The following is a 22,079-nucleotide window of genomic DNA, read 5'->3' as shown; positions in this document are numbered from 1 at the left end:
GAAAAGGGGGATCATGGTTGAAAGAGCACTGGACAGTTATTTTCTTTTTTTTGTTAATTCCATACTCCTGCAAGCTGCTGTGACAGCCTGCCATAGTGCTTGCATCAATCTCCATGTCACCGACCACACTTTGATCAGAAAACATGGTCGTAAAGCACTGTTTTCCTAATCAAACTGGTCAGAGTTTAGGACAGGCAATTACTACAATTCTGTAGACTGTAAAACAATCCTTAAAGATGGAAAATAAGTGGAAAATAAATGACTTCTATTCCAGCCAGTGCAGCGCCAGACTAGGGATGACTATGAGGCCTTTGAACTTTAAGGGCAGCAGGTGCCAAGTGGGTTACATGCAGCCTCTGGCTTTAAACGTGCAGCCACCTGTTACATTTTCATACTCACACACTAACCCTGCCTGCATCTGCACACTGCTAAACCACTGAGGAACTAGTAACAGTAAATATATCCAGTGACCAAGATGGCCAGTCCAGAACCGAGCCATTGTATTTAGTCATATGCATTGGTCTTACCATTTGGTCTAAAATGGTCTAATAGTCCTATAATAATAGTGTAAAGACATCTAACAAAAAACAAGCCAATCTTAATTTGGGACAACCCACTGCAACCGTGCAACCAAAATAACAAATTATTCTTGTCATTTAAAAACTTCATTAGTCAATTGACTTGATATTATGTTTAATATGTTCTACATGTTTTCCACAAGCACAAATGTACATTGTAACACTGTTGTCTTTTCAAATAAATGTTTACAAGCAAAGGTATACAACCACAGACTAAGGTTACACCTGGGAGGGAGGAAATGCGAAATGCTAACTTGTCTGTAAAGGAGAACAGTGACCTATTTGGTTTTAAGTCATCCTTTCTGGCCGTAATCCAAAGTGAAACGTAAATTCAAACTGAGTTTGTGTTGCTAAAACCATGCAAATGTTGTTCCCATAGTTGTCTAACCTATGACTAGTTAATTGAGAACGTTCAAGTTGTAAACAAAATTGAAATCTTCATATAAGACTTATGGTGAGCGTTTGTGTCATATTCAATGCACCATCTTTGAAGAAGGCTTGAAGAACCTTTGCAGACAGGGACGTTTACCAACTTACCTATCTCGCTACCTATAAAGAAACATACATTATATAGACAAAAGTATTGGGAAACCTGACCATTACACAACATGGACATTCATATGTCGTCGGTCACTGCGTTGCAGCTATAGCAGCTTCCACTCTTCTGGGAAGGCTTTCAATATGATGTTGGAGTTTTCTGGGGGTAGATTTACCCATTCATCAAGTAGAGCATTTGCAAGGTTAGGACCCAATTTCTTGGACGAGAAGACCTGGCTCTCAATCTCCATTCCAGTTCATCGATGGGGTTGAGGACAAGGATCTGTGCAGGCCAGACAAGTTCTTCCACACCAAACTCCTCCAACCATGTCTTTATGGACCTTGCTTTGTGCACTTGGGCGTACCCCAAACTGTTCCCACAAAGTAAGAAGCATGGCTAAATATCCAAAATGTCTTATTATGTCTCCTTCAGCATACCAAGGGGTAAAAATCTTGTGGGAAGACTTCCCAGAAGAGTGGAAGCTATATAATAGCTTTTGTTGAGTAGTAGTGCATGTCTCGGAATGCTATAAGATGCATATCCGTGAGCACAATGATTTAAGGCAAGCAACTGATTAATCATGTGTGTGCATTGTGTGTGCGACCACCCCATGGATGCATGCATCTGCATGCTATGTACTTAGATCGCCTGTACTCAGGCCCGGACTGGCCATCGGTGGGCCGGGCCGCGGCAGGGCCGAATTGACTTAGGGGCTGATGGAGCTGCAGCTCCAGGCCCCTGCCTTAAAATAGGCCCAGTCAGGACCGAACTGACTGGGCCTATGGGGCCTCTACGGCCGCATTAACGCAGGGCATAAGGGGCACCTGCCCCTTAAGCCCGCCGCAACTGCGACCGGGTCCGCCACACTTTACTTTATTTAACATCCTCCATGTTAAATAAAGTTTTTGTTAACTTTATTTAACATGGAGGATGTTAAATAAAGTTAACCCCCCCCCGATGTTTTAATGTAAGCCCTGTGCGGCCGCAGACCCCTAAGGCCGGCCCTGGTGGGGGCTTCCCGTAGAGGCCGCATAGGCTCAGTCAGTCCGGTCCTGCTGCGGGCCCGGCCGCAGTTGCTGCTTGCTCCGGCAACAAGGTAAGTAGGGTGAGGGAGGGGGGTGCAGTGAGAAGGGGCAGAGAGGGGTTAGATAGTGAGAAATGGGGAGAGGGGCTAGATAGTGAGAGGGGGTACATAGTGAAAAGGGGGAACCTTAGTGAGAAGGGGCAGATAAGATGGGTTGAGGGGGTAGTGTGAATGCGTATGAGAATGAATGAATGAATAAATGTGTGGATGAATTGTGTGAATGCGTATGACAATTAATGAATTCATGTGTGCATGAATTGCTTGAATGATTTGTGAGACTGCATTAATGAATGTGTTAATGATTTGTGTGAATGAGTAAATGCAAAGATGGTACATGAAGGGTGGGCTTTAACAATAAATAAATAAATAAATAAAAATGGGCTGCTCGGGCTTAAATGCCCGGGCCTATTTTTTGTCCCAGTCCGGGCCTGCCTGTACTTAATCCTCATCTAATGGATCTCTTCTAGCAGCCAGTAAGATAAATACAATTAGAATCCACACATAGCACTAAATGACCAAGCAAGGTTAAAACTGTGTAAACATTTTAATAAATCAAACATTTACACTTCCATATTGTAACGGATGCTGCACCCCGTTTTAGTAAGATTATTGGGACTGTAATTTTATATTAATTTGCAGGGGTTAAACTGTAATATTTTGTATTTTCACCCTTGTTTCCGTTTCATTGTGTAAACACATACACATACTATTATAATAGTTGAAGTTACAGATAAAATATATATTTTTTTAATAATAGGTTTTCATGAAATTTGCCGTTGTTTTTTCTGTGCCACAACTGCAAACGATGGGACAATCAAGTGAATACCTCCTGGCATTTCAAATGGTCAAGGAGGGCCATCTTTTTTTTTTTTTAAAGGGATGTGGTTAGAGGTGTGTTTTACCTAGAATTCTAATGTGATCTCTAGGTAGTTATTTATGTAACCAAGAAACGTAGAAGAAAAATGTAGTTTATTTACATAATTTATTTATAGCATATTTTAGATTTTATACACATTATTGTAACTTTAAGGCTGTAGAACTTGTATAAATAAGTCTAAGACTGAAAAGCAAAATAATATATTATATACATATATTCCCTGGATACCAGGCCGTTAAGACCCCCATCCTGCTATTGTCCTCCTATTAATACTTCTCCATGGTAACACTGCTTCACTTCCTATATGGAAATGAGCAAGCAAACTGTCAAGTCTCCTAAACGAAGCAGTGGCGGCTGTTGTTGCTACGATACTGACAAGCGGAAGCGGAGGTTGTTAGGACAGAGGCAAATCACGTGGCTAGACGTGACGTAGAACGTGATCGACTGCTTTTCGCTGAAGACTTGAGCAGTTGCCGGGATGTTCTTATAATCTATTGGCTGTATTAATAGTACCCAGGTTTATTTCGGGCCGACGCAACGGCTGGGCTTCATAACTGCAGACTTTGTGTCATATACAGTAAGTTTAGATAAGTCATCGATAAGTACTAGTAAGCTTCAATTATTTGTTGTTCGTTTATACATGCTCGGGGTTTATTTACCTTCTAACTGTTGTCGAAGTGTAGCAGTAATGAGGTAACTTTTTCCATTGGCTCGCTATTTTGTCATTGTGGCTGCATTTACTATGGTCTGCAGGGGATGACGAACTATTCTTGGACACATCACGTCATAGTGTTGTAGAAATCACCCAAACCAGAAAGAGTTTCAGTACCTGGCCATTTGCTTCATATTTTCTATTAACCTTGCTTTAAATAATACACAATAGTGTAATTAACAACCTTAAAATGAACTGATGTGGTATCATGTCACATCTGCTTGTTGTCTGGTCTTGTCTTGTTGTGCTTTGAACTTTTTGACCCAGACTTTTTACAAAAGATGCATAATTTGTGCAATTTCTCCTTTTCCCAACGAAATCTGTGGGAAGCTAACTAAATTCTGAATTTGCATTACTTTCTATAAAACAGCCCATTGTGTTAAAATATTACGCAATACATCCTATTATACCAAAGTATATTATATATATATATATATATATATATATATATATATATATATATATATCTATCTCTAAGCTCACAAGGGTACAATAGGTATGGGTACCATCTTAAAGGCATGTGTGGGTGTGTGTATATATATATATATATATATATATATATATGTAATTTACCTATTTTCATACCATGACTATATGTTTGAGCTATGCTTTATGGATCTTCTAAGAAGTTCTGCTTTGCTGACCAAGAATGACATAACACTGCAAGCTCATGAGTGCATATGGGCTAATGGCGAACTATCGGTTATCACCAGGGCAACAGCTTCAATGAAATGCTGCTATGGTTATTGCCACTTGACCTATATGTATAGGAAAAATAGCTTGAATAAATGTAATGGAGTCAAAAGTTTGTTTTGTTTTTTTTCTTTGTTTTTTTTTTTTTTTTTTTAGTTGAAAATAATCAACAAGTGAAAAATCATACATTGCCATAATCTGTGGTGAGTGTCATTTTGATACCCGCTAAACAAAGCAACAATAAACCTGGATACCCCTGGGGTATTCTTTCCTTACAGCTTCAGTGGACTGTCTATAACAACTGGGTCGTCTTGTTTCTCAACAGCTCGTATTCCGAGTGACCTGAAACGCATTCTAGTTGTTTCTCTGGCTTCTTTAGCAAAGCTTTACAGTTGAATTTACATATTTTCTTGCATCATTTGTGATCTTGTGTATTTTGAAAGTTGTGTTACTTTTGTTATATCATTTTTTTTTATTATTTTTTTTTACAGCGCTTTCTGTTTGCTTTGGTGGTGGAAAACAATGTCTGCAGTAGATGAAGACACAGAGTTAAGGGATCTACTGATACAAACACTTGAAAACAATGGTGTGCTCAACAAAATCAAGGTAAAAACCAATAAATGAAACCAAATCTGTCAAAGCTTGTCCGTTACAAGGATCCTACACTTTAGCGCCCCTACACCATGTCACTGCATTGACAACATTTCTTTATATGACAGCAGCATATTCTGTAGCACTGTCCAGTTCTCTCCTCCCTTGCTTGCCAGCAGGTGATTACATTGTGATTGCATAGTCTTTCAAAGACCCTCTGTAATCATGACCTTATTAGAGATGGAAAGATCTGGAAAAGAAACCAAAAAAATTGGTGGAAAAATCAGGTTTTTTTTCCAAAACCATTTTTTTTTCGTGGGGGGGGGGCTGGAAAAATTTAAACAAAATGTAATGTGGAATATCTTCTTTTACAATGATAAATAGTATTTTTATGGCATTCAAACTATATAACATGAAGACTTTTATGAAAGATGTGTCCACATCTGACCGGTACAAATAATACCAGTTACTTAACTTTTCCATTTGCAATTGGTGCTAAGGTGCAGATCTGATTGGAGAGCGATCACCAATCATGTAGGAGGCTGATGGTTTCTTCATTTATTTTGAATTTATTTCCAAATAAAAATAATTTTAAACTTTGTAAAACTACTCCACTCTACCCCCCCCAGTTTTACTGAAAATTTCCATTTCTTCCGGAAAAATAAACCTGTTTTTTTTTTTTTCTTCATGTCTAGACCTTAGGTGTTTGTGTGTCACAGCTGCATGCTGGGTAAAAGCTATCTTTCCAGGTTGGCTTTTTTACTGTAAGATTTCATTGTTCAAGTTCGGTTTCTGTTTTTATTTTAGGCAGAATTGAGAGCATCTGTGTTTTTAGCCTTGGAAGAACAAGAGAAAGTGGAGGTAAGTGGAGTGTTTGCGTGGGCTGTCTACATGTAGACATTTAGTTCTGTTTGGTTTTCAATGCCGTTGTTTTTAAATATTTCTTTGCAGAAGTTGTTTAAGTGGAAATTGATTGCTTTCATTCTTTTGTTTTTGTCCGTCAGAACAAGACACCACTTGTTAATGAAAGTTTGAAGAGATTCCTTAATACAAGAGATGGTAAACTGGTCTTTTCCTCTATTTTCTCCTTTTTATTTTCATTAATATTACTGTCATTATTGTATGGTCTATAAGCAAAATATAAATTCTTATGCACCAAAAGCTCCTTGTAAGTTCTGTTCTCAACATGGTTTTCCTACTGCTTGCAACAGTTACGCTTTATGAATCTATTAATCTCCTTTAGTTAAAGTTGTCTTGTTCCTTCACTCTCCTTGACAGTGAGCTTTTTATTGTGTCTCGGGGAAGCGATTGGTGAAAATGATAAAATAGGCTTTCCGTGCATTTATATAAAGAACAGCATGTTTGAATACCAATAGGAGACTTGAGAGCCCCATCTGGTTCCTGGCATGTTCTTTGGTAAATTTCAGCTGCTTTTGTAATCTTTCCTAATTTTTATTCTTCTACATCATTGTAAGCACATTCCACTTTTGCCACCGTTAGTATGTGATGTTAGCTTGCGGCATTACTGTGTTACTCTCTTGCTGCTGAACAGTTTCTAATATGAGTTACTGCATTTTTAGGTCGTTTGGTAACAAGCCTTTTCACTGAATTCCTCCAGTTTTTCAATCTTGACTTTACATTGGCAGTATTTCAACCTGAAGCATGCCTGGTGAGTTGTTTATTACCCAAATGTTCTGTTACCTTGGTAAATGTATATACAAACCGAACCATTGTCCTTTTAGAACATACCACATCATATGTTGTCACTTAAATGGAGGGTACGTTTTCACCTATACTTTGCTGGAGATGTAAAGATGAAATGTAACCGTCCCGTATCTATTCCTTGTTGTGTCTAAAAAAGGGATGTTTGATTCCTTCCTGACTTAGACATGGCAATATGATTTCTCACTGGGCCAACAAGCTTTTATTCTATATTAAATTGATCTTTGCTAAAAAGTCTTGTAGCCTATATATCATTTTATCAGTATAGCGTATTCTATCCTACTCTTTCTGCTGGCATTCTGGTATTACCGTATTTGCTCGATTATAAGACGAGGTTTTTTTCAGAGCAAATGCTCTGAAAAATACCCCTCGTCTTATAATCGGGGTCGTCTTATAATCAGACCTCAAATAGGTCTGATTAGGAGACTAAGATCCAGATCCCCCGCACCGCTGCAGGGGACCTGGATCCTCCTGTCGTCGCCCCCCCCCACACACACACACTTACCGGTGCTTCCGGAGGTGAAGTTGGCAGCGGGGGTTTGTATGCGTCCGTCGCAAATACCTTCCCCGACTGTCAGAGATCATTGTTCCAGAGTTCCTGATCTCTGACAGCCGGGGAAGGTATTTGCGACGGACGCATACAAACCCCCGCTGCCAACTCCACCTCCTTCCGGCTGCCGCGGAATGAGACGTCAACCCGCTGCCCCGGCAATACACCAGGAAATTGGAAGCACCGGTAAGTAAGTAAGTGTGTGTGTGTGTGTGTGTGTAGGGCATTTCTGGAATGCCTTACACCCCTATATGCCACTCTGGCACTTAGGGGGTTAAAAGGCATATTATGGGGCAGAGTGGCATATAGGGAGGTATAAGGCATTTCAGGAGGCAGAGTGGCGTTAAGGGGGCATTTAATAGTGCACTCTGCCTCCTGAAATGCCTTATACCTCCCTATATGCCACTCTGCCCCATAATATGCCTTTTAACCCCCTAAATGCCAGAGTGGCATATAGGGGTATAAGGCATTTCTGGAGGCAGAGTGCTCTATATAATGCCTTTTAACTCCCTTAATGCCACTCTGCCTCCTGGAATGCCTTATACCTCCCTATATGCCACTCTGCCCCATAATATGCATTTTAACCCCCTAAATGCCAGAATGGGATATAGGGGTATAAGGCATTTCTGGAGGCAGAGTGGCACATAGGGGGTCAAAAGGCATACCATGGGGCACAGTGGCATATAGAGGGTTAAAAGGCATATCATGGGCCACAGTGCCATATTGGTGTGGCAAGCCTGGGGGCAGATGTGCGTAACTGGGGGACAGGTTGGAAAATACAATAGAAAATATAAAAGAAATAAAAACAAAAAAAAAATATTTTTCTCAATCATAGCTTTTATTAAAAAAAATAGTTTACATGAATTAACATTTACTGGTAAAACTTTTTTCCTTTAGGGTCGTCTTATATTCAGGCTTTTTCTTTTTTTCCTAAGTTAATATTCAGATTTTGGGGGGTCGTCTTATAATCAGGGTCGTCTTATAATCGAGCAAATACGGTAATTTGAATTTTTTCACTACTTTGGAGGAAACGATATACATGTGTGTGTTGTATCCATCCATCCAAAAGAGGTATTGGTCCTTTTAGGGCAGAGTTTTATTTGTTTATTTGTATAAGATAGTCCAATCAAGTAAATTACCGTATTTGCTCGATTATAAGACGAGGTTTTTTCCAGAGCAAATGCTCTGAAAAATACCCCTCGTCTTATAATCAGGGTCGTCTTATAATCAGACCTCAAATAGGTCTGATTATGAGACTAAGATCCAGATCCCCCGCAGCGATGCAGGGGACCTGGATCCTCCTGTGTTAACCCCCCCCCCAAACTTACCGGTGCTTCTGAGTCCCCGGTGCTTAGTCCGGGCTGCGTGTGGAGCTCTACGCGATATAATCGCGTAGAGCTCTACACGATACAATCGCGTAGAGCTCTACACGATACAATCGCGTAGAGCTCTACACGCTGCCCGGAGTAAGCACTGGAGACTCAGAAGCACCGGTAAGTTGGAGGGGGAGCATAACACAGGAGGATGCAGGGGACCTGCATCCTCCTGTGTTATGCCCTCCCCCCCTCCAACTTACCGGTGCTTCTGAGTCCCCGGTGCTTAGTCCGGGCAGCGTGTAGAGCTCTACGCGATTCGCGTGGAGCTCTACATGCTGCCCGGACTAAGCACTGGGGGCTCAGATGCAGGGGACCTGGATCCTCCTGTGGTATGCGCCCCCCCAACTCAGAAGCACCGGTAAGTTTGGAGGAGGGAGGGGGATAGAGTGTTAAATGGGGGTGTGTAAGGCATTTCTGGAGGCAGAGTGCTCTGTGAAATGCCTTTTAACCCCTTTAATGCCACTCTGCCTCCTGAAATGCCTTTTACCTCCCTATATGCCACTCTCCCCCATAATATGCCTTTTAACACCCTAAATGCCAGGGTGGCATATAGGGGTATAAGGTATTTCTGGAGGCAGAGTGGCACATAGGGGGTCAAAAGGCATATCATGGGGCACAGTGGCATATAGAGGGTTAAAGGGCGTATCATGGGGCACAGTGGCATTTAGAGGGTTAAAAGGCATATCATGGGGCACAGTGGCATATATGGGGTATAAGGCATTTCTGGGGCAGAGTGGCAAGCCTGGGGGCAGATGTGCATAACTGGGGGGGCAGGTTGAAAAAAAAAAAGGAAATAAAAACAAAATATTTTTCTCAATCATAGCTTTTATTAACAAACAGTTGTTCACATAGTTTACATGAACTAACATTTACTGGTAAAACTTTTTTCCTACAGGGTCGTCTTATATTCAGGCTTTTTCTTTTTTTCATAAGTTAATATTCAGATTTTGGGGGGTCGTCTTATAATCAGGGTCGTCTTATAATCGAGCAAATACGGTATATTTGGGCTGTATATAAGTGACCAATAAATCTGTGAATACTACAATTGTTAACATAAATATTAACAATATGGTTATCCTAAGCAATAGCTGTCATGCTGTAAAAAGTAAAAAAATAAATTATTCTCATGCCTTGCCTATGTGTAGTTGCTGCTCCTGCCATCGACGCTTTAATGCAGGGGTTTGTTCAGACCCTTGTGCAAGTGAATGGAAGCACTTTCCTGCTACTGATTGGCTGTGTGAAGCAGCCAATCAGAGGCAAGACTTTTTGGACCATGGAGGAATATACTTGTTGAAAGAATCTGTTAAAGTACATTCATATGCATTCTTTAGAGGGGCTGTCAGGAGACTGTCCCTTTAAGCATCTGTGGAGCCATACATTACAAAAATGAAATAAAACAAACATTTTGTGTGACAATTTCTAGGTGTCCTGAATCGGTGTTTATTTTGAGAATGTTTTCTTCCTTCCTCAGGGAAATGCAACAGATGAGCGAAGTTATTTAGCCAAAGACCTTGGGATTATAGAATCAGAAGGTACTAAAAGTAGCCCGTTAGTACTTGAACTGGTCAAAAAATGGCATCAAAAAGACAAGATTATTAGTGGTGAAGTAAGTACAAAATATTTTGTGTTTTATAATGCGTTACTTTATGTGGTGGAGGGATTCATGCTAATATTTAAGTAGTTCCATTAATTGCACCTTCACTGTTTCCGTTACCTAAGTGAGCAGAATTACGGTCGATGCTGCTATGTTTTACACATTTCTTTTGAGCGCTTAGATTAGGTATTTATATACTACGTTCATCATGCACAACCCATGCCTGGCTTAGCTCAATGCCAGTGGTGATTGCCTGAGTGTATGACACATATTAACCCCTTAAGGACAAAGCCCGTACATGTGCAGGCTCACAATGCATTTAAAGAGGTAAAATTGAACAAGAGCAAGTGCAAAAAGGGTACGAATAGCAGGGGACGGTGGTGGACAGGAAACATCTGAGAGGGAGCAGTCGCTGACTAAAGGGAGAGTTGTGGTTTCCACTCTCACATTTCACTATTCAGTTTGTCTCACTGATCTCAATGGAGAAACATGCTAGTGTTAGCCCTTCATTATGAATTGGGAAGTGTGAGTGGGTGTAACTGCCAAACTTTATTGGAAGAGGACTTCCCATTGTATTTTTAGTACATGTATTACTTTAAAACTGCTTTTAAAATAGTGTGCAATGTTTGAAAATGTTTTACGTAAGCCATGTGTATGTTCTGTCCCCTCTTTTTATGCCTAGACAGACCTGTTATGTCTTTGTTATACTACTCACTGGTACGCAGCATAAGGTACCAGACTTAAACACCCAAAGGGTTCCATGTATGATTAATCATCTTAAAGATTTCACAATTTCTGTGCCGTTTAGGTAAATAATGCAATATATAGCCATGTATCTTTTAAAGAGCGTGTTTTTATTACGCCGATAAATACTTATAGTAAAGTAGGTGTTAAAGTAGGCCCTCTGTCGCTGACTTACAACCACGTTCTACACTTTAATATCAGGTATAAATGTTGGTAAGCACATATTCTGCTCAATTTGGTACGGATGTTGCCTAAACTATTGTTTTTTTTTAAATTATGCATAAATTCACTATGTGTGGTTGGTTTAATTTTTCTTTTGATTTCTTTCGTTAACAGGGTGATAAACTTATCTCTCTTCCTAAGGTATATGGGTCTCTTCTATGTTTTCTCCATTCATTTCCATTTTACTAAGTACCAAATTATCCTAAACCTTCTTCTTCTTCTTTTTTTTTTTTTTTTTGTTTTTTTTTTGTGTCACAAATGCGTGTATAAGGGCTTCAGTCTAATGCAAACTAATGTGAGTTTTCTTTAAATAAATAAATATCCTGCAAAAGCGTGTATCAATCTAATGGCTGGAAGGAAACACTGGTGGCCATGCTTTATAGATGATTATACCTAAGAGATAAATATAAATCAAGCACCTTTTTTAGAAGAAAACCTATATGAACAATGGAGTTTCCAGTCCGTGAGATTCCTATGTACCGTGATTGCCCTTGTACACAATTTTGTGCTGGATTTCTTATAATACAAACATAATTTTGTTTTTGTTTTCTTTCTTCATGCATGTAGCCCTGTTCAAGCGTTTATATCCAGTTTTGTCGATCCCTGTATGAATCTCATTCATGTCGTGTAATATCTGCCTCTTTACACGGTCTTTATCACTGGCTCCTTTTTTTTCTTCTTCTTCTTTAGGAGTTATCACCAAAGCAAATAGCAGAAGCTCAGAAGAAGTTTGAGTTTTACGATAAGGTTTGTTATTTATGTCGCGTGTGCACAGGTTAGATACTCCATTGCTTTTATGTTCAAGTACTGTAATGCAACGGGTGCCGTTCAGGTTCCCTGCGTGGTTGCCCAGAAATTCTTCTGCGAGAGAAACTATAACAAGATCCTGCAAGATCACGTTTAGTAAATTCTGCCTAAATAATAGGTAAATCACTGTACATTTCAGTATAGGTTTTTTTTTTGTTTTTTGTCTTTTCAGGATAGAAATGGAGAAATTAGCAAAAATGAGCTACGGACCCTTTTTATTGATCTTTTCCCCCATTTTCATAGGTAAGAAATTCTTTTTGCAAATGACACATAATTGCACTGAGGTTTTAAACTCTATTAAGGAATTACGGAATGTTTTGTTTTAAATTGAGAAAATGTCAGAAGAAAAAAAAAAAAACTAGTATCTGGAAGTAAAAGCACATATGTTTTATAGCAACTCAAAGCATTGTTGGAGTTATAATGTGATGAATGAGTAGAAGAAATAGAATCTCCTGATTAGTCGGTGCTGCATAATAAAAGCCAATGAATACACTAGAGATTCGTGTATTCCACATGATTATGTTGTTTATATAAATTGTCACATTACAACAAACAAGCAAAAATGTATGTGATTTTTGTATGAATGTCTCTCTCTTTTAGCCACATTTTATGGTTTTTAAATAGTGTGTACTAATAAGGGGAAATGCAACCTTTTTTTTTTTTTGCAGAAATATGCTGGAGAGATATGTTACTGATGAGTTCAAAGCTGCTGATAAAGACTTAAATAATGGTAGGTCTACCTAATTTAACTGTTGATTTTTTTAAAAAAAAGTTTTCTTCATACAGGATATGAAGACAATGTGTTTCTTATTATTCATAATACATTTCCGGCTTTTGGCATCTAAGTGGATGAGTTTGTGACGCACTAGAAACCCCAAGTTATATCATCAATATGATCACATTTCTAAAAAGTTACATAGTTCCAATTAGATTTATTGTCCCTTCAAGTATACTGTAACCTTTCCATATCCAGCATTTTTGCCCCCCCCATATATTCAACCTTCATTTATTTAATGGCAAATGTACAGTCCAATAGATACACATCCATTATATCTATATATATATATATATTCCAAAAGAAGTTGCTGGCACTCATGGGTCTTGTTTTTAGATAATTTCACGGAACTCCATATTCCAAGTCAACGTTTCAGTCTCTTTATATATATATATATATATGATTATTTTTTTTTTACCTAAAAATCCTTTTAGGGTCTTAATAGACATCAGGGTTCACTTGTAACCAGCTGGTACCCCTTATGATGCCATGATGACATTATTATAGTAGTATTCGGCCATTGTGTGGGTGTGAGAGGGGGAATTTGACTGTTTCCAGTGGTGCCTGTGTATAAGAGATCAGGCGTTTGGCCGTTGCGACTGTATTGAAATGTAATACTTGATCTGTTGGCACGATTGGAATACAGTGCTCAGGGCGACAGGGACAGAACACAAAAATATGGCTAATATATAGCAGTAAAAACATTTGTATTAGGTGGTCCTAGAATTTTAAAGTGATAACTGATTAACTGAGAGTGTGGGTATTCAGCAGCAGTGTTTCTAGTGGTAACTGAATAACGAAGTATGTTATAAATGGTGACTTTTCAGGTTCCTCTTTGTACAATTTCTGAAAGTTCTCGTGGAAAGTCCCTTTTCTAGAGTGGAAGGCTCCCGAAAATGAACCGTACACACCAGATGTTTCTTAAACAGCATACGCTAGGCTTTCTCCTTTACCAGTGATGCTTTCTCTGAAGATTCTTTAGAAAGAAAGCGTGTTGATATGATTACATTTACAAGTGGAGGCTTTTAAGAAAAATGTTCAGTTTTAGTTCCTTTTTTTTTATGTGGTGTGGCAAATATGAGGAAAAAAAATGTGTTTTTACTATTATCACGTGATAATTTTGATATTAACATTCTTTTGATTTAAAGGATGGACATTGGCAACTTTGCATTTTTTTTCTGTGTTAACAGACCTTTTCTTCTTTTTTAAAATATAAAGATTCAACGTGTCCTAATTAAGCATTTATTTGTCATTGCCATAGGAATTGACTTCCGCGAATTCATTGGAATGTACAAGCGCTTGTTTATTCAATGTAGAAGCGTTGTAAGTATGTCTCGGAAACGTGGTTCTTCAGGTTTTCATGTTTTCTGCTGGGTAATAATCTGCAAAGGATTATGCAGGGTTAAATAAATATAGATTATGTGAATTAAACAAATAGCATTAAGAATGCACATAGGTTGAGACACCGTCTGAAAAAGAAACATAAAGCAGAAAGAAAGCTTTAATAGCGTAGGCTAAACGTTGATCGCATTACTTATGATGTTTGCACACGTTTTGTTGTAAACCTTTTTTTTTTTTTTTCTTTTCTCTCTCACTTTAAACCTCTTGACAGTCAGCTCTGAATTGTGTGCGATATGTGAGCTACCTGGATGTTGATTTAGAGTTAAGTTGACATCTTTGGTGGTAGATGCCGGTCTGTGTTTCATGCAGCACTGACCAACAAACATCGCCGCTCTATGGAAGTTTCGTATTAGCAAACCTCATGAGTGAGCGCAGAGGGACAGACCTCTCTCTTGTTTGCAGATCAAACCAACGATCCGGGTGTGTGTGTGTGTGTGTGTATGTATGTGTGTACCGTGTTTCCCCGAAAGTAAGACAGTGTCTTACTTTCTTTTTATCCCTAAAAGCCCCACTATGTCTTACTTTCGGGGTATGTCTTATATTGGGAAAAAATTGTCGAATTTATATATACACCAATCCACACACACATATACACCAATCCACACACACATATACACCAATCCACACACACATACACCAATCCACACACACATACACCAATCCACTCTCACTTAATGCTTTCCTACCTTTCCTTTCTTCTTTCAGCTTCTTTTCCTCCTCTTCGCTCCTCTTCTTCAGTTCTTGTCTCCTTCCGGGTCAGAGGGCACGGACAGCGGTGGGCGCGGCTTCAGTGTTGTGCGCCGGGATCTGACAAGAAACCCCGGCGCACAACAGCTGTTGCCGCGCAGATCACAAGGGAGCGGTATCGGAGGTCATTAACAGACCTCCGGCTCCCTTGAGTGATTTTAAGCCGGGTTGAACCCGGCTTAAAATCACTCAAGGGAGCCGGAGGTCTGTTAAAGACCTCCGATACCGCTCCCTTGCGAGCCTGCTCCTCCAGCGGCGGACATTACTGTCCGTCTCTGGAGGGGTGCCGGGTGCCGCAGGTTGGCACCCCCTGGAGTGTGGCGCCCTGTGCGGTCGCACACCCCAAAGGTCGGCCCTGCTCTAAGGGGCCGGCCTTAGGGGTCTGCGGCCGCACAGGGTTTAAATAAAAACATCGGGGGTTTTTTTTCAACTTTATTTAACATCCTCCATGTTAAATAAAGTTAAAAAAACTTTATTTAACATCCCCCGTGTTTCCCCGAAAGTAAGACATATGTCTTACTTTCGGGGTACGGCTTATATTAGCTGACCCCTCTGAAACTCCCGATACGTCTTACAATCGGGGGTGTCTTACTATCGGGGAAACACGGTATGTGTATATATATATATATATATATATATATATATATATATATATATATATATATATATATATATATAAACCAGCCCGGGACACTACATACTACCAGGCGTAGTACTTTAGCTCCATTTAGGGACAGGTCTTACAAAGTTTGCATTAATTTGTTTTTCTTATGAATTGTATGTTTTTACTTTAGTGTTTTCTTTGTAAGTGGTAACTCTAATGCTGTTTTTCTTTTGTACTACTTGCAGGTAGCACACGATGTACCCGACATCATACACTCCCCACGGAGAATGCTCGATGGAAAGAGCAGTGCTCAGGGCACACTGAGCAAGGTAATCAAGGCTTTTCTATCCTACTTGGACAATGCAGTGAGCAGCTGCATAACTTGTTACATTATACGTGTGTCTGTGTAAAGCAATATGATTTTTAGAATTAATAACCCATTCTCCTCTCACGACGACATCCATTTCTGTTGTATCCTGGGCAGACGGACAGCACGAGTGAAAAAAATAGCTCTAGAGATTCAAAGAAAAAACACGAGAACCCAACTCAAGTGAATGATGTAAAACAAGACTTCAAACTTGGCAAACTTTCCCTTGAGTCTTTGGAACGAAAAACTCCAGAACTGGATGAAGATGATGGCGAAGGGGATTCTTTCTTTGATGATCCTATACCGAAACCAGAGAAAACGTATGGTTGGTGAGTATGCATAGTGGAATACATATTATCTAGGATGTTTCTTTACTTACTCATTAGGCAAGCCTGGCTAGACTTGGCGGGCAGACACAGCTCAGGTCACACCATCGATTCACCCACCTCTACGGATAAGGTAGTGGTTATATCACAGTGAGTCCTAAAAGGAACGAGTGACCCAACTCGGCTCATAATGCACAATTTGAAAATTTTAACACAAATACGTGGTAAAAACATGTCTGCATAATTTAACATAAAAAACAACTTGCATCTTCACTTAGCCAGCCACTTCCTTCTATCTTCTCATCGCTGCTTGAATGCCCTTCTATTTATAAGAGAGATCGTTTTCACTTTGGCATTAGACCAGTCTTATGATTTTATTGGACACTGGCAGCGGAATTTTCCATCATTCTGAGCCACTAGGTGGAAGCCCAGTACACGTTATGTTTTTTGGCTTGCAACCAGGGAACAGTTTATTGCCACTGCCAGCCCCACTGTAGAAGAATGCCTATTGAAATACACTTGAAATATGCATTCTTCCAATACAAAACCAAAATTAATAAAATTAACGCACTTGACTTACACAGAAGTTGCAATTGCAAAAATTTAAAAGGACCACTTAGCTATCATACGCATTAATGTGCATATGATGGTTGGAGTGTCCTTTCCCTTAAGGACAATGGGTTGTCCTTAAACCCATTAAAAACAATGCATCGCGAGCCTGTACGTGTACAGGCTTTGTCATGAAGGGGTTAAGGTGTGCGTTAAACGTAAATTCAGACATGCAATGCTCAGTGAGTCAATGGAAACACTTTCCTGACACTGGCTGCATACCTGAATGGTAAGAGCTTTTTAAAATTATAATTTTTTTTTTATTTTGGAAGAGTGCATATTTAACTCACAAAATACTTTAATATGCATTCTTCTATAGTGAAGTTGTCATGGATGTTAAACTGTCCCTTTTCGGAATCCCAAAATTCTTTTATGATATACATAACTACAAAGTATGTAATTGTTAACTGTACGTATTTGATGGTGGCGTCCATTGTTATTGTTGATGTAATATCAAAAATGAATTCACTGGTTCTCAATTGCAAACAGGGCAGGATTTAATAATTACGTTTCCAACAAGGAGATTAAAAAAGAGAGACTGCACTTATGGCTGTATGTAATGCAATCGTCAAAAAGAAATAATACAAAATTAGATTAAAAGAGATTGGAATAAACATTTTTTTACATTATAGCATTATTCTGTAATACTAGAATGACCTAAAATAATCCTTACATTTCTCTTTTTTGAAATGCTGCGGAACAACCAGCCATTCCCCGGCTGGTGATTATAACTCAGGTGACCCTGTATCTGAAACTCAAGGGCGTCCATCCCAAAAATTGTAAGCTGCTTTGCTCGTAGCAATGTGTAGAGATCTTAAGCATAATTGCACTTTGGTACTGGGAACCATTCCTGTATAATCGCATGGCTGTGGCTCTCCTTATTTACTACTAAATGGTTATTCTGGATAGAAAAAACTAATGTCTACAATTTTATGTTTTCATCATTATTCTTGGTTAGTATGTGGCAGAGGGCGCGAGGTTAGTGGAAGGGGTAGTTGTGATAGGGCGAAGAAGGGAATTGAAAGTGCTGAAGAGGCGTTTGGGGTTATGAGACGGGGAAGATTATAGGGAACCATATACAAGTAAATGTAGCGGACACACCACAGACATTTCAATGCTGTGGAATGGGGAAAAACAATATTTTTTTTTAGTCTATATATAACTTCTCTAATTTGTGCAAAATAGGCATTTTAACTTAAATATTTAAGCCCTTTGACAAAATAAATGAGCGCTAACCTTTTTTTTTTTTTTTTTTTTAATTATTCCTTTTACCGTTCTGCGTGAGCAGTGTATATGCATCATCTTTCTCTTTGTTCCGTACTGCTTCTACAGTTACACCACGGAGGGGTCGCTGTTTGCTTTTAACGCTAATAAAACCTCCTTCTCTGCTTTATAGATAAAAATGTATTGAAGCAAAATATAGGAAACAAGTTCATTGAAAATGCTTTTAGTCTAATTATCTGTGCTTTCTTAAAATACACGATTAGGTAATTTGGCAGAAGACGTGTTCGAAGCAAAACCGAAGCCTTTGAAAAGATGAAACACAGCTTGCATTTTGTTAGGTCCCCTGCTGTATAATAAACGAGCTGTTGCTGCCTCTAGAAATCTTATCACTTCTGTCTCTGAGCTGCTTCCCAAGGACAGCTTGCGTTTTGTCAGAGTTTCTCGGATGCCCTGCTGTATAAAATGTTAACAAGCCGTTTGCTGCTTCTAGATCCATTATCGCTGTGAGCTGCATCCAAACTCGTATATTTTGCGCTAACACTCACGCTTTCCCCAGGAAAACGCAACCAAGCAAATTCGACGAAACTCCTTCTGCTCGCTCGAATTCACCGTCGGCCAAGACGGAGCCAAGTTCCCTCTCTGACGCACCTGACCTAAAACAGTCTGACCGTAAGTTAGAATCTGTCTTTCGGTTGATATACTGTATACGGAATGTTGCTCTACACATATTTATTAATACATGTCTAAAAGAGCACTCTTAATTTTGACCTCTACAGGAGAGAACCGCCTTGCCTCTTTGAAGGACTTTAACACAGCAACCAGCAAAATAGCCACTCTGGAGCTAGGCAAGTCATTTATCAATAATACGCTTCTTATAAGTAATCTCCAAATGTATTAGATGGTTTGATTTTTGTCAATTAAAAGGTTCAACTTGTTTGTCTAATTTGCAATTTCTTCTATAAAAAGAAAAAATCTTTAGTGCATTCATTCAGGTTTTTTTTCTTCTACAAAATGTCTCTATATAGAGATATTTTAGAAGTTTTTTTTCTCCTCTATACAAAGAAAATATCTTTAAGAAATCTATATCTGGACAACGTTTTGGGCAGGATCACACTTAAATTAACTAATTCAATATCCATGACGTTTTAAGTTTCAAGATACAAAGGGGGTTTAGGGGAAAAAGCCACCGCTTGAAAAGGGGTCTTATTACCCTGGCATCCTGCTGACAGAGCTATCTCATTGGTCGCTATGGGGATAAAAAACTTTGTTCCTAAATCATTTTTAATGCTTTAACCCCCAATATTGCATCACCAGGTGACTGGGTAACAATCATCCCAGTACACCATTTGACTTCTGTAAAATGTTGCCGATTTCATTTTTCTCACACACGCTAAATATTTTTATTTACATATTAGCACCAATGATTATTGGTAAACTAAACTGTAGTAGTTTCCTCTTCTTGTTTACCAGTTATTTAGTGGGAGAAATACAGTGTTACAAGTAGGTGCATGTAATACATAGGTAAGGTAGACAAGGGCTAAGAGGCTTTAAATTAAAGTGTGGTTTTTCATATTGTGTGTGTGTTTTCTCTTGATTTACTAATAAAATGAATAAAACTTTTCCAAAATAGGTCCTGTAGTAGAATTTGTTTGCTAATATAGATCTGGCAATAGTAGTTGATTTGGTCTGATTTACTGTAAAATCTCAGGTATAACATGCACAATGTACCTTTCTTCAGAGTCCTGAAAAGAGGGACTTCTTATACCAAAGTACAATTTAGTTTATGCTGCATGAGCAAATGAGAGCAAATGTGCGCAGCATTAACCCCTTCAATGCGCGATCACATTGAAAATGTAAAAAAAAAACATTTCCATGCAAGCATTATATAGAACAGGTTTTTTTGATCAGGTTATTTTGATTTAACAATGTATATAATTTTTTAACATTTTATTTTAGGAGCTGGTAAAGAAGATGACTATTTTGACGATTTCAATAGGTACAATTTCATATTTCTAATAGAAGCTATACTTATTAATGTACATTCTCCTTATCCCATAAATGTAAGAATATCATAACAAATAGAAATTCAAAAGCTAAAAAAAAAATCCTTTGCTGAAAATGATTAAAACATATGAATGCCAACTAGATGCTTAAAAGTGCAATAATATAAATTAAGCGTTTCCAAACCAAACATTCATGTTTTTGCATTTATTACACGCTTTTCTTTTTTCTTTCTCATCCTCTCTCCTAATTATCCTACCAGCTGTAAAAGGTTTGAGGAGCATTAGGAACAGGTTGGCAGCTAAACTATTAAATAACCTGGTTCTACAATAGTTAGAATATATATATAACAGTTATTTTATCTCTAAAATCAGTTAACTAGTGATGGCGTCTTAACAAAAATATAATCTTCTTCATAAGAATTTTTTTGTCTCTGCTTCGGTGGTGAAATGTTTCAAAAGATGTTTTGTCTTCTATTTACTGATACATGGGGGGGATTTATCTAACTGTATATTTCATTCACCGCCAAAGGTTAAGATGTCACAATCCTTTTTTTGTTTCTTTAATTTTCTTTTAAGCACTAGTCACCGGTCGGACAAAAGCGAAGTGAGTATTGGTGAGGAAATTGAAGAAGAGGATCTATCTGTAGATGATCTAATGGGCAGTGACAAGGTGGGTTGCGTTAATGAACAAGCATATTGCTGTCTGATCGTACAAGGGGCATCCGACTTTGGCAGTGACATTTTGCAATATAAAGATTAACCCTTGAAGGGTGTGACTTCTGTAAGCGTAAACATTTTTAGTCTTTCTGTACGGTTTGTGAAGCCACTTATTGTGGGTATTTATTATAATTACACTGATTTTCACTGCAAGAAGTAAAAAAAAAAAAAAAAAAAAAGGCATTGTTCTCCACCCTATTTCACATATTTACAGTGCTGACCCCGCGGTTCTGCATTCTGTAATAATCTGTTACATTCATTCATTTTCAACAATATTCTGTTTTCTAACTAATAAAAATCTGTGGAGGAACGAACATTAATAGCATTGCCAGTAAGAACTGACTAAATGTCATGCAGGGAAGGTCACCTAAAATATCACAATGGGGACCTACAGGTACATATATTTATTGATTTAAAATGAATTAAACATATGCTAAGCTGTATCATTTAAAGAAATAGTTTTTTTTTTATTAAACACAGCTTTGTTTTAGTTTACAAGATATATTATTTTAACTATACTGTTAATGGCCCCCACCTTCTATGGCCTTGGGGTTCTTGGCGTTTATCTAACTGTGCCTTGTTTAAATTGCAGCTCGAAGACCTTACAGTGGATCACACTATATCCCAAACCAGTGATGTTGCAGATTACTTGGAAGAGGTTTCATAGACTTTGCAAGAACATTTTTTTTTCCCTTCAATATATAACAAAACCTACATGAAAAAGCGACTATTTTCATTACTAGCTTTTTGGATGTTACAAATTAGCTGCCTTTCTTCCTTTCAGGAATCCAGACCGTTTTTGTTTTGTTTTTGGGAGGGGGGCTGCATGTGGTTTGATCAAAGATCTGTGTTAATATTCAAATATTCTAATATTAAAGAAAAAAAAAAAACCCACATACTTGTCATTAAGGTTACTCACGTTAGTTTGCTAGAGTCAGAGTTTTAGTAACCAAGTTAGGCAAGCACCATAATGTGAATTGTGATAGACTTGAATCGGATGTCCTCAGTTTAATTAGGAAATAATTTTATGTGGTTTTATTATTATTTATTGTTTTATATAGCGCCATTAAATTCCGTAGCGCTGTACAATGGGTAGACAGGACATAACAAGTAGTATGTAACATAACATTCCCTCTCATTTTATAACTGAACCCACTATCACCATGTGCGTCAACCTAATGTATTTCACACATAGGTGCTGAAGTGTTAATTTCACTT

At 38.4% G+C, this 22,079-nt stretch overlaps 1 protein-coding gene across 5 annotated transcripts; it reads left to right on the top strand.

Annotated features, from left to right (window-relative positions):
* Positions 1–3,504: 3,504 nt before the first annotated feature.
* Positions 3,505–21,755, top strand: CEP43 (centrosomal protein 43). 5 transcript variants are annotated; one of them, XM_053460764.1, is made up of 19 exons: positions 3,505–3,654; positions 4,974–5,088; positions 5,881–5,934; positions 6,078–6,132; positions 6,654–6,742; positions 10,193–10,327; positions 11,396–11,422; positions 11,972–12,028; positions 12,261–12,331; positions 12,757–12,818; positions 14,125–14,186; positions 15,861–15,944; positions 16,100–16,311; positions 17,625–17,696; positions 18,698–18,810; positions 18,918–18,986; positions 20,098–20,137; positions 20,721–20,814; positions 21,454–21,755. In XM_053460764.1, the coding sequence occupies exons 2-19, from the start codon at positions 5,005–5,007 to the stop codon at positions 21,526–21,528; spliced, it is 1,455 nt and encodes a 484-aa protein (XP_053316739.1). In that variant the 5' UTR covers positions 3,505–3,654; positions 4,974–5,004; the 3' UTR covers positions 21,529–21,755. The 5 variants fall into 5 exon arrangements, with proteins under 5 accessions (XP_053316739.1, XP_053316743.1, XP_053316738.1 ...); XM_053460768.1 differs by lacking the exon at positions 11,396–11,422; XM_053460763.1 differs by lacking the exon at positions 21,454–21,755 and having other exon boundaries at positions 20,721–21,006.
* The last annotated feature ends 324 nt before the right edge of the window (positions 21,756–22,079 follow it).

Source organism: Spea bombifrons, chromosome 3 (genome assembly GCF_027358695.1).
Source record: "Spea bombifrons isolate aSpeBom1 chromosome 3, aSpeBom1.2.pri, whole genome shotgun sequence".
NCBI lineage: Eukaryota > Metazoa > Chordata > Amphibia > Anura > Pelobatidae > Spea > Spea bombifrons.
Note: the sequence above shows the minus strand (reverse complement) of the source record. Positions and strands in the feature narration are given on the sequence as shown.

Coding starts and splice junctions, on each gene's coding strand:
- CEP43 (XM_053460763.1), top strand. CDS start 5,005: ATGTCTGCAGTAGATGAAGACACAGAGTTAAGGGATCTACTGATACAA. Junction 5,935..6,077: donor AAGAACAAGAGAAAGTGGAG/GTAAGTGGAGTG, acceptor TTTGTCCGTCAG/AACAAGACACCACTTGTTAA. Junction 12,029..12,260: donor AGTTTGAGTTTTACGATAAG/GTTTGTTATTTA, acceptor TTGTCTTTTCAG/GATAGAAATGGAGAAATTAG.